The sequence below is a fragment of the Narcine bancroftii genome, chromosome 2, assembly GCF_036971445.1.
Source record: "Narcine bancroftii isolate sNarBan1 chromosome 2, sNarBan1.hap1, whole genome shotgun sequence".
NCBI classification, from domain to species: Eukaryota; Metazoa; Chordata; class Chondrichthyes; order Torpediniformes; family Narcinidae; genus Narcine; species Narcine bancroftii.
The window spans coordinates 181722379-181735046 of NC_091470.1; the positions used below are offsets into that span (position 1 = coordinate 181722379).

At 46.8% G+C, this 12668-nt stretch overlaps 1 protein-coding gene across 5 annotated transcripts in view; it reads left to right on the plus strand.

Annotated features, from left to right (window-relative positions):
• The window catches only part of abhd16a (abhydrolase domain containing 16A, phospholipase), an 87258-nt gene that overhangs the window by 44893 nt on the left and 29697 nt on the right, over window positions 1-12668 (plus strand). For 3 of the 5 annotated variants that reach the window (XM_069919494.1, XM_069919497.1, XM_069919495.1), the window contains 4 exons: window positions 30-103; window positions 1888-2004; window positions 3806-3920; window positions 8861-8962. In XM_069919494.1, the coding sequence (XP_069775595.1) occupies window positions 30-103; window positions 1888-2004; window positions 3806-3920; window positions 8861-8962 (408 nt within the window). The remainder of the gene's footprint in view (window positions 1-29; window positions 104-1887; window positions 2005-3805; window positions 3921-8860; window positions 8963-12668) is intronic. The other 2 variants (XM_069919498.1, XM_069919499.1) reach the window with 1 other exon arrangement.

A 12668-nucleotide genomic window follows, 5' to 3' on the forward strand; every position in this document is an offset into this window, starting at 1 on the left:
TACCTCTCTGCGCTCTTTGTGTCTTGCAGAGGAAGTTGGCAGCCTACAGCTTTGACTTTGATCATTGGCCGGCGGATTTCACCTGGAGTGAAGTTATAGGCCGGTGAGTGCAGGAGCGAGCTTCCTCCGGGTGCTCTCTGAGTGCCCGACTGTGGTGATGGCACGGCACTTCAAGTCGTTGGAGGGTGGGCCGGGTTGTCCCTCGAGGATACTGGGAGGAGGCCCTTTTCTTATTTTATGGGCTCTGTTACCTGATAATACGTCAACTTTTATCTGCCGGGAGGCAGACGAAGAGCTGCCGTGAGCATCGCCCAGCGCCCCGAACATTATGAGCGAGCGAGCGAGCGAGAGAGAGAGAGAGAGACTGAGGGTCCGTGGATTCACCTTAAGCGCTCCCGCAACCTCTGCAGCTGCACGGACCCCTGTTTGAACTATCGGCCACCTGAACTCCAACATGATCAGGAAGCCTTCAGCGTCCGAGCCCCTTCGGGAGCCCTTCCTCCCCTCAGCACTCTCAATTCCCGGTCCTGATATCTGGTTCCACTTCTCCTTTTCAACAGTGGGTGGTCTTTCAGTTATGGATGACCTGCACCGGTCCACTGCTCCCCCAGAGTCTGCAGCCAAGCACAGGCGCCACCAAGTTGGGCATAGACCCTGCGGTTGCACGGCTTTACTCACCAACGCGGTCATCTCCTTTAACAGGCCGAATAACGCCTGTTAAATGACGCAAGAACCTGGTGGTTGAATCCTTCAGAGCAGTGCTGTGTCTCCGTTCTCCCGGGACCCCACCAGCGGCAGCTCCACATTTTCCCACCCATGCGCCAGTAACCAGTGTGGGTCCTTCAACCGCTGAACCCCTCACTGATCCACTGGGTTGAGGGGGGCGAGGGATGGCAGAGCCCTGGTTTGACCACCATGGCAGAAGAGGGTGCTGTGTGCTGGCTACACAGGGGATGAGGAGCTGAGTCGCTGAAGGAGGTGAGGGAAGGGGATATTTTGGAAGGCTGCATTGTGAGAACCAGGCAAGGGGCCAAGTTCAGATCATCACCATGAGAAATGTTCCAACCAAATAAGACCTCAGTTGGACTCCACTTGGAATATGACGTTCAGCTCTGGTGGGGGGCTGTAGAGAGGGTTCAGAGGAGATTTACAGGGATGCTGCCTGGATTGGAGAGCCTGTCTCATGAGGTTGGGTCGTGAACTTGGTCTTTCTTCCTTGGAGGATGAGGGATGACCTGATAGTGGTGTACAAGATGATGAGAGGCATTGATCATGTGAATAGCCAGAGGCATTTCCCCCCCCCCTCCGGCCTGAACTGGCTAACACAAGGGGGCACAGTTTTAAGGTGCTTGGGAATAAGTACAGGAGGCATGATTGTCCTAAAGAGCTGTTGGTACGTGGAAGGTGCTGCCAGGAATGGTGGTGGAGGCAGGTACAATTGGATCTTTTAAGAGACATGCAACTGAGAAGAATGGAGGGTTATGCAGTAAGGAAATTCCCTGGATCCTCTGGTTTCATCCCAGCCTCCAAAAAAACATACAGGGGTTGCAGGTTAATTGGGTGTAATTGGGCAGCACAGGTTTACATGGCTGGAATCGGCTTTTATCACGTTGTTAATAAAATGGCATCTGAATAGACTCGTGGGGAGTGGAGGGGTATGGATAATGTGCAGGCAGCAGAGATTTAGATATTTAGATTCGTTTGGTATCCTGTTCACCATGTGCCTGAGGTCCCGCTCCCTACGCCGCACCTGCTCATTACTGTGCCATCCGACCCACTGCCATTAGCAGGCTGGCAGGGGCCCAATCGCCCCCCCCCCCCTCAATTGCTCATGGCGGCCCTTCGGGTTGTGGGTTGCCACCGAATGACTGTCTCTCCACAACGCAGGAAGGGCGGCAGCGTGGTGAAGGGCGACGTTCCTCTCCTGAGGCCGGAGCACAAGCACAGGGGCTCGGCAGACGGCTTCTTCACCAACCTCCTGAGATACCCTTGCCGGGTTGTCAGGTGAGTTAGTCGTCGGGCAGTGGGAGCCACTCTCTCTGCCGCCAGCCACAACAAAGCGTCTGTCACCAAGCATCTGCGTTTCACTGCACCTCTGTTCAGTGGCATCACCCGGTACAGTAACTCATGGTGCCACCCTCCCTCCCCCTCCATAGACCATACCGAACCATTCCAAATCCTTAGGAATGTTTTCTGTACTAACGTTCCTTGTAAATCGTAATTTCTGTATATCTCTGAATGTTGTGGCCATAGCACTAAGATAAACAACAAGCAAAATTAAAATTACACCTTTAAATTACAATATTGTAATACTTCATTCTCAAAACAGTTATTGATTTCAGTTCTAATGGCCACAATATTGTAGTTAAAGCACCAAAATATTTGACAAAAGCAGTGACTATAAAAACACCAGCAGCAACAAAAACAACAGCGCTTGCTGGTGCAGATGAAACCACGTGATTCGAAGTGTCGTCATCGGGCAATAACAACGACTGACTGGAGCGCCTTAGTAGGTTCAAAAAGCAAATGATCATAGAGTTTTAGCCTTGTAGGTCTATTGATACGTGTCAGCTGGGCTGTCAAAAATATTTTTGTTGTTAGAACTCACTACAGGGATATTTTTAATGTAAAAAAAAAATTTCTGCTGAATCACTGGACAAAAATAGACAGTTAGTTTGGTGTCCACCCTTTCTGATGGTGTCACCAGTGCGGACCCCATCCGTTTGAAGGTAGAACATTGTGCCCTGTATACCCTAGTATTGTGTGTTTTTACTTAACCCAATAGCACCTCTTTGATTCCTCTATTGCTTATCCTAACTTGGAGTGATGTACTGTGTGTGTGTCCATGTGCACGTGCGTTTGCGTGTCTGTGTGCTTGTGCACAAGCCTCCTTTCAAAGTTCAAGTTTCTATTTTTGTCATATAATTCTACATTAAAAAATGTTACATACATGATAGACTTTAACTTCAGCTGTGTCTGCCGCAATAGCATGGATCACCCAGTGGCCACCCTTTTCAATTCCCCGCCCCATTCCCATGCTGACATGTCTGTCCATGATCTCATGCTCTGCCAGACTGAGACCACCCGCACAATGGAGGAACAGTACCTCATCTTCCGTCTGGGCACCCTTCAAATGGATGAGATTCACAGTGACTTCTTTGGTTTCCATTAACCCCACACACCAACCCCCCTTTCCCCTGTTGCCTTTCCCTCGGCTCTATGTGTGTGTGAACCTTTAATTCAGATGCTTTCCTATTTTCACTTGCACCTGAAATGTTGGTAATTTATCGCTGCGAAACCAGCATTTCTGTGCTTTGAATACTTTAAATTATGTCTGCCATAAGGCAAACAAAGAATCACCATGTGCAGTGTCTGGCACCCCCAACGATAGGAGAAAGAGTCGCTAAATGTCCTTTATTCCCCTTGCTCAAATTGGTTAAATAGAAACTAAACCTGTAACTCTGGGCTCTGTTCTGTGTTAATAACTGCTGTACTATGTATGGGTGGGCTAGCGGATTGCTCACAAAACAAACTCTACCTTGGTATGTGTGGTGGTAAACCCGAGCTGAAATGGAGCACCCACCAGCTCAGCCTGCCCAGATGCTAGACATCTGACTTAAAAATGGAAATGACCGGTGTGCTGAGCAGGTCAAGCGTTGTCTGCGGAGAGAGCAGCAGAGTGGACCTTGGCCTGCAGTCTGAACCATAAAAGTCCATCCCTCCCTCCGCAGACGCTGCCTGACCAGCCCTCCCTAACGTTTTGGTCAGCCGGAGTGGCTTCACCCAGCTCCCATTTGTTTTGCAGCTACTTAATCGCCAGCTCGTTCGGCCGACGAATGCTCTACCCCGGCTCGGTGTCTCTGTTGCAGAAAGCCATCATGCCCATGTTACTGCAGGGCCAGGCACGGCTGATGGAGGAGGTACGACGCCACCCTCCCTTCCCCCCCAACCGCCGAGTTCATGAATGGGATGGCTGCCCACGTGCGCACACACAGTAGTGCAGGGAGGGGCCTGGAGAAAGGCAGCACGGAGCAAGTTTAGAACGAGGCTTTGCGTCTCAGGTGAACTTGGCCAGTTAACAAGGAGAGAAGAGCCAATTTGTTCGTCATCATCCCTTCCCCCACCCAAAGTGCTTCACAGCTGATGGAACTGACTGTATTGTTGCAACCCATTGTTGAAAGATCCCACTAACTTGGTTTGAATCACAAGACTAATAGCTACTCCTGAACCAACACCTGGTGATATTGCTTTTAACTCAGTGAAACATGAAAGTCTGTGATTGTAGTAAAAACCACACTGAAATGCTGGAAGAATTCAGCTGGTCTCACAGCGTCCAAAGGAGGTAAAGATAGAAAGCCAAACCTTGAGGAAGTGCTCAGGTCTGAAATGTCAGTTATATTACGCTGGACAACAATTTATTTTCATAAGGTTTGCTTCTTGAAAATAATAGGGGATTATGATAGACAACTTCAAGCTGAACACAAAGATAATTTCAGAATTGCTGTATCATGTAGGAAGTTGGAGAAACATTGAATGGAGCATGTTTAATTGCATAATGATGCTGGGCCAAGCTCTCAGGTTGACTGCACATATTTTATTTTTACATTTTTCCAAAGATGTAGAATCATATCTGGGGGGAAAAAAAAGAATTCTTTTTTACATATTTACACTTCCTTTTAGAATACTTCACCTCAGATGCAAACACGATGCCAGCCTACTTACAACTTCCTCCCCCCAAAAAACTTTGGAAAATTAAACAATAATTAAAGCAATTAAAGTGACAAACAGAAAAACGATGAAAAAGAAAAAAATTCAGCCAGTCTTTTCTCATCGGCTTCCACTGGTGTTGTCTTTATGTATTCTGTTAGCTTTTTGGAATGGTGGGTTGCTGTTACAGCTGTGCACCAAAATGCTCCAGATAAGGTTGCCATATTTTGGCCAAAATATTGTACTTATTTCTTAAATTATGTTATTTTCTCCATGGGAATTTGACTGCACATGTTGCACAACAAATGTGAGGAGCCCAGGGTTTGTCTTGGTCACCAATTTTACAACCGAAGTAGAGCTCATAGGCTTTTTGAATAAGTGCAGTCATGCTGCATCTTTGAGCCTTAAGCAAATACTTGGCCACAAATGTAACAGAATGGACTGCAGCTGTTCCGACATTGGCGAGACATTTCTGCTGCACTGAATCTTCCTGAAGAGGTAAAATGGAATTGTTAAGTGCACTCACTGTGCTATTCACGAAGAACATGTGCATCAACATGCGTTCGATCCATATCAGTGGTTCTCAACCTTTTTCTTCCCACTCACATCCCACTTTAATTAATCTCAATGCCATCGGTGCTCTGTGATTAGTAAGGGACTGCTTAAGGTGGGATGTGAGTGGGAAGGGAATGTTGAGAATCACCGCTCTAGACCCAATTGTTACTGAAATATTTTGTCATTGGCCCATTTCCTTTGGAGTTCTGAAACTGTGGCACACAAGTCAATTCAGTACGATTGAAACAGTGGTTTTCAAACTCTTTCCTTCCACCCACATACCACCTTAAGCAATTCCTTACTAATCACGAGCACCTATGGTAGAGGGATTACTTAAAGTGGGATGTGAGTGGAAAGAAAAAGATAGAAAACCACTGATTTATATCAATAGAAGGGCCCAAAGGCCTGTTTCTGTGCTGTACTGTTCAGTAGATTGAATGTACATCATTTGTACACTGTATGTGAGCTGCTCTTATAGCCTGTCTGCCTCTATCCTGAGTAAGCATGCTGGGCCTCCGACAACATTTGCATAGTATCTGCACTGAGTACACTCCCAGGCACACTTAGACTGACCAAGACAGCTTGTTTTGTGGGCAATATACAAGTAGCCTTAAAATATGACAGGAAATCACAAAAATTGGTTATATTATGTCTAAAAAGCGGTTTGTGATAATTTTAAGGTGACTTTCGAGATCAGCAGCCCAAAATCCATAAAATACACCCAAAGATGTCCAGGAAGCGAAATCTTCGTTGTCCAGTGTAATTTTTACCTCCCATGGACACTGCGAGACCTGCTAAGTTCATCCAGCATTTCTGTGATTCTGCTATTATTTCGCCACTGTCAGTGGGACCTTGCCACGCACCGTGCGTTTGTCAAGCTCCCTATCAGCTGTGTGGCCCTTCGGGAGAGTGTTAGCGATGGATTAAATTGACTCCGTATGTGACCTACCCAGACTTCACCTGCTGAAGATTAGCATCCAAAGAACATTTGGCTTGGTTGGGGCAGCGGTGGGGGGGTGGTGGGGGAGAAGTTCTAAATAGGGCGGTAATGGCTAAATAACAGAGGACATTGGTTTAAGATGAGTGGAGAAAGGTTCGGGGAGACATCAGAGGTAGGTGTTTTTCCCCCACAGAGACAGTAGTGGGTGCTTGGGATGCATTGCCAGGAGCGGTAGTGAGGGTTGGTACAATAAGGGACTTTTAAAAGACTCTTAGACTGGAAAATAGATTTTAAGTAAATAGAGGCAGTGAAGGAGGGAAGGTGTAGATTGGTGTGAAATAGGTTTACAAAGGCCACCACAACATCGTGGACCAAAGGGTCTGTGCTGTTCTGTGCACCAAAATATCGAGCTCAGTAATGACGGCCATGAAATTCCTCTGATTCACTGATGTTGTTAGGGGATGGAAATCTGCTGCTGTTTCTCAATGTGGAAAGCCAAGACCAATGCCCTTCAGATCAGCCATTCTTAACAGAGGCCTGTAGATCGTTTAAGAAAAAGCCTTGATTCCTTTTCATCTCGCATACTACCATGTCGACGGTATGAGAGAAATTCAGAGAAAGGAAAACGACTGCTTCACAGGGAAGGGGGCCCATAAACTTTGTCGACTTTTAGGTGGGGGGTGGGTGGGGGGGCAGGTGAAAGAAGGCGTTGAATGGCTGGTTTAGATCACACAACCCCTTGCTTAGTTCTTGGAGCAATTAGGCAGGGGTAACGGATTCTAGTCACATCCTAGTTAGGAATAAAGACAAAGATCTGGGATGTCCCAAGACACCGTGGGGGGAGTGGCCCGTGAATGAGCCCCAGGAAACGTAGTGAACATCAAGCCAAACTGCAGCTCGCTGGGCTCCGAAATCAAAGCCTAAATGCCGGGAAAACTCAGCTAGTCAAGCGGCAGCTGTGGAGAGAGAAGCCGGCCAGTGACCCTTTCCCCAGAGCAGAGTATAATGTGAGGGGAGCAGAGAGAGACTCACACAGAACTTGTTCAAACTTCTTCAGGGGAGTATCCCTCAGATAGATTTCGCAGAGAGAGGCACACAAACCAAACTTTCAAGGGAGGAGAACTTTCGGAGGGAGGAGAAGAAATGGGAGAGAAGTGAATTACAGTCACCAAAGCTGAGCTGGAAGGGGGCTGGGGAGATAGACCACAGACGATATAGAGTTTGGATTGGGCAAGTCAGGTTAGCATCGAGGCACATCGAGGACGCAGATGGGACATTGGGAAATTTTAACCGGAGGTTGGAAAAATTCGGTGCTTATCCCAGAAGGTGGCAAAATTCCGAGGCCGGGAGCTCTACCAGCTTTAGGTTCCTCCAGCATTTTCGTGTGTTTTTATGGGAGTGTAGGAGGCAGATCTCTGAGAGGCCACACAGAGAGTGTTGTCCATAAAGCAGGGATGTGACAAAGCTGTCCTTATTTTTTTAAGCCATCTGTGTCCTCGGGGGAAGTCTCTGCAGCGTGAAAACAGGCCCTTCAGCCCATCTGACCAAGGTGCTCATCTAAGCTGGCCCCTATCTATCAACCCCAGGGGTGGCCAAACTTTTTTTTTGTTGTGGGCCACATGCATACAAATTGAAAGAGTCACAAGCCACGCAATATTAAGCCCGGAGGTTTTCAACCAGTTACACCGCAAGAAAACCAGTGTTTTTGACCAGAAAATCCCTGTACCATCGAAAATACATTTCTATCAAAATATCTTTACGACGCTACTGAACAGTTTAACTGTTGACATTACAGTAGTTTATTGATCACATATTAATTACAGTGGACATTTCTGTATCTGCTGCTCTTTAAATGAATACAACAGCATTCTGTAAAACTCTCATTCAAAAAGCAGTGCAAAATTAAAATCTGGCTGCAAAAACAAGAACAGGAGAAAAGATCAAGAAAGGGGGGAAGGTGGTCTCTAACATTCCTCCACAACCCTCAGCAAATCCAGTCCATGGCCCAAGGGTCCAACTTAACAAATATGATGCAATGTGTAAATCTGCAGATAGTCTATTAGAGTTAACAGATTCCTTGTGACTCCTGTGGAAAAAAAAGGTATTCATGCTCCTACCGTGTCTGAAATTTTCGGCACTCCCTTACTATTTTCCATCCTTTTGGTTCTGCCATGTTTAATCCACTGAGGTAAAAGTTTTTTTTTCAACTGAGGTAAGCATTTTCATCGATGAGGAACAGCGAAACCGGTTGGTCTAGTAGTTGTTCAAAATGGCAGCGACATCTAGTGTTGAAAATAAGAAGTGCCATAAACACCAAGAGCAATTTATTGTTAGTGACTATGTTCTAATGCGCCATTTTACTTTTAAAATTTACCCCATGCCACCTAAAAATGGGCAATGGTCTGTGGGCTATAGTTTGGCCACCCCGCTACCCTTTCCTATCTATGACCCTGTCTAAATGTAATTGTCCCCGCCTCTACCACTTCCTCTGGCAGCTTCCTCTACCTATCCACTGCGCTCTGTATGGAGGCCGCCCCTTCACGACCCTTTGCAAGGCTATCCCCTCTCACCTTCCACAAGGGCTCCAGTGTCCTCCCCACAGAGTTTTGGTTCCTGCATCTGCAGGTGAGCCATCTCCTCTCTCATTTGCCTTCACAGTACGACGGGAGGCGAGCCAAGCTGATCGCCTGCGACGGGAACCAGATCGACACGGTGGTCGTGGAGCGGAGGACGGCGGGGACGGAGAACGGGAAGAGGCTGGTGAGGCAGATCCTACCCCCCTCCCCCGCCCACACCCTAAGGGACCACCAAACCAACCATCAAGTCTTTTGGATGGGGGAGGAAACTGGAGCACTTAGGAAGGTGGGGGGGAAATAAATCCATTCTGTCACAAGGAGAGCCTTCAGACTCCACACAAACAGTACTGAGATCAGGATCGAACCCAGGTTGCTGTGGCTGATGCACACTGTGTAGTCCTTGGTGATGTAGCCACTCTCCAGGCGACATACTTACAATCATGGATTTCTGTGACGGAGAACCACAGAACAGTACAATACAGAGACAGGCACTTCAGCCCATCTAGTTTGTGCAAAACTATTATTCTGCCTAGTCCCAATGACCTGCGCCCAATCCAGAGCCCTCTGTACCCTTCCTATCCGTTCTTAAATGAGGAGCCCAAAACTGCTCCCAATAATCCAAGTGAGGTCTCACCAGTGCCTTATAAAGCCTCAACGTCACACCCCTGATCTTCTACTCCTCCTGAAATGAACGCCAGCGTCACATTTGCCTCTTTCCCCACCGAATCAACCTGCAAGTTGACCTTCAGGGTATCCTGCACAAGGACTCCCATGTCCCTCTGCATCGGGGAATTTTCAACTTTCTTCCCATTGAGAAAATAAGGCTGCCCGTTTATTTCTTCTACCAGTGGGCACGAGCATACCACTTTCCAACGTTGAATTTCATTTGCCACCGCTCTGCCCGTTCTCCTGATCTGTCGAGGCCCTCTGCAGCCTCAACACTTTCACCTACATTCATATTACCTGTAAACTTGGCCACAAAGCCATTTAATCCATAATCTAAATAATTTATATACAGCATCGAAAGAAGCGGCCCCAACACTGACCCACTAGCAACTGGCAGCCATCCAAAATATGATCGTTGTATTCTGACTCTCTACTTCCTGCTGATCAGCCAATGCTCTGCACACACTAGTATGTCTCCTGTTACCCCGTGGGCTCTTGTTAAATAGCCTCATGCACAGCACCGTGTCAAAGACTTCTGAATCCAAATAAACAACATCCACTTCATCTCCCTTATCCAACCTGCTTGTCGTTTCTTCACAAAATTCCAGTGCATTGTTCAAGCAAGATTTTCCCTTCGGGAAACCACGCTGGCTTTGGCCCATCTTGCCATGTGCTTCCAAATGCTCCGTTACCTCATCCTTGACAGTAGCCCCCAACTTTTTCCCCACCACTGACGTCAGGCCAAGCAGTCCATAATTTCCTTTGTGCCGCCTCCCTCCCTTCTTTTATGGTGGGGTGACATTTGTGTTTTCCAGCCCTCTAGGACCATGCCAGAATCTCTTCATTCCTGAAAGATCGTTACCAAGGCCTCCGCAACCTCTTACCGCTACCCCTTTCAGAACCCAAGGGTGCAGACCATCTGGTCCAAGGGACTTAATCTCCCATTCAGCTTTCTGAGCACCTTCTCCCTTGAAATAGTAACTGCCCTCACTTCCCTTCCCCACCCCCATACCCTTTGACATTTGGCACACTGCTCATGTCTTCCACAGTGATGCAAAATACTCGTTCAGCTCCTCTGCCATCTCCTTGTCTCCCATTATTATTCCTCCATCATTATTTTCTAATGGTCCTATATCTACACTCACCTTTCTTTTACTTATAAACTCGAGGAAGCTTTTTGAATCCCCTTTGACATTATTTGCTAGCCTACTTGTAAACTTATTTTCTGTCATGAGTTTTTTTTAAAAATTGCCTTCTGCAGGTTTTGCAAAACTTCCCAATCCTCGGTCTTCCCACTAATTTTTGCTTCTTTGTGTGCCTTCACTTTTGATCTTACGTTGGCTTTGACTTCCCTTGTGCCAGCCACAGTTGTGCCAAATTTCCATTTGAATATTTCCTCCTTTGTTATTTGTGCCTTCCTCATTTCTCACAGAAACTTCATTCATTGCTGCCCAGCCCTCTTCCCTGCCAGTGCCCCCTTCCTCTATCATGCCACTAATTACTTCACTGAAATATCGACACATCTGACTTTAGTTTCTCCTTGCTAGGCCTCGGTCATATTGTGATCACTGCCTCCTAATTTTTACTTCACTCTAACCTCTCTATCACATCGGGTGCATTACACAACAACCGATCCAACACAGCCACTCCCTGGCCTAGGGGCCACATCAACAAGCTGCTCTAAAAAGTCATCTTGTAGGCATGTGACAAATTCGAGATCCAGTCCCAACCTGCTTTTCCCAATCTACTGGTAAGTTAAAATCCCCCATAACATTGCCCTTCTGACACGCCTTTTCTATTTGCTGTTGTAATTTGTTGTCTATCTCAGCGGTTAGAGCACTGGTGTTGTTCGTTGTCCTCATTTCTGTGAGGGGGCACGCCGGACAAAGTGGCGACTCTCTGTCTTCCTTACAGTAGACAAAGTTAAAGAATTTCATGTATGTTCCATTCTAAATGTGGTATTACATGACAATAATGGAACTTTTACCTTTGCATCTCGGCCTACTGTTTGGAGGTCTGTACGTGACTGCTAGAAGTGACCTTTAACTCTTGCCATTCCTTAACTTGCTCACAATGATTCTAAAGTAAAACACCAGTCTGCAGACACTGTGGTTGAAATAAAAACACAAAGCTGGAGGAACTCAGCAGGTCAAACAGTGTCCTTTATGTCGCAAAGATAAAGATACAGAACCAATGTTCTGTATCATACCTTGATGAAGGGCTCAAGCCCGAAACGTCAGTTATGTACCTTTATAACGACCTTTCCCAGTGCTTTTTAAGCCCTCCTCTTCTCGTTCCAAGTACCACTCTTGCAGTTCCCGATGAAAACCAAACATCCCTCCCAACCGTCATCTACCAGAAGGAGCTGGTGAATGTTAAGAGGACATTGCACAAGCAGGAGGGTCGGGAACTGGAGGGAGCAGCCTGGGCCATTGCCAGATCAGATCAGATCCTATTTATTGTCATGTAATGAAGCAGAAGTGTAATACAGGCCAAACACCCCTTTGTCCGAAATGCATGGGGCCAGAATGGTTTCAGATTTTTTTGGATTTTGGAATTATGGTAACACTAAGCAGCACAGTAAATCAGCAGAATTCCTGTATCAGCTGTGAAACAGCGAACAACAGCAGGGTTTCAGTCTCCACGTACGATGCTGTGTCTCGAACAAAAGGTTGCAGTATTTAATTTTTTTGGCAACTTGATAATGTGGCTGGTCATGTTACGCTCCAACATGGCATTTTAGGTGGCAATGAATTTCAGATTTCACATGAAAATAGTATTTTGTACTTAACCAATAAAAAACTCGATCTCTGTTTACGAAAGGAGATAAATGTAGCACCAAATTCTGCTGGATGGCAAAAAAACAAGAGTGAGTAACGTCTGGCGGAGACGATGGTTGGTAACAAACTGGCGCCAACAGACCCCCACGCGAGCAAGTGAGGTCAGGTGTGGAATTTTCCACCTGTGGCGTCATTTCAGCGCTCAGAACGTTTTGGATTTTGGAGCTTTTCGGATAGAAGGTGCTCCACCTGTATTACACAAAATTGTCATTCGTCTGCCATAAGGCGAACAAAGATTCGCCATTAGCATTGCCCGGTGTCCCGTACGGTTTGAGAAAGGGAAGCGAAAGAGAGTCCCCTCAGTGCCGTTGAGTGTCCATGGATTTGCATCCAGTGCTTCTGCAGCTGTGCCAGAGTCCACATCCAAGCCTCCAACCCGATGAG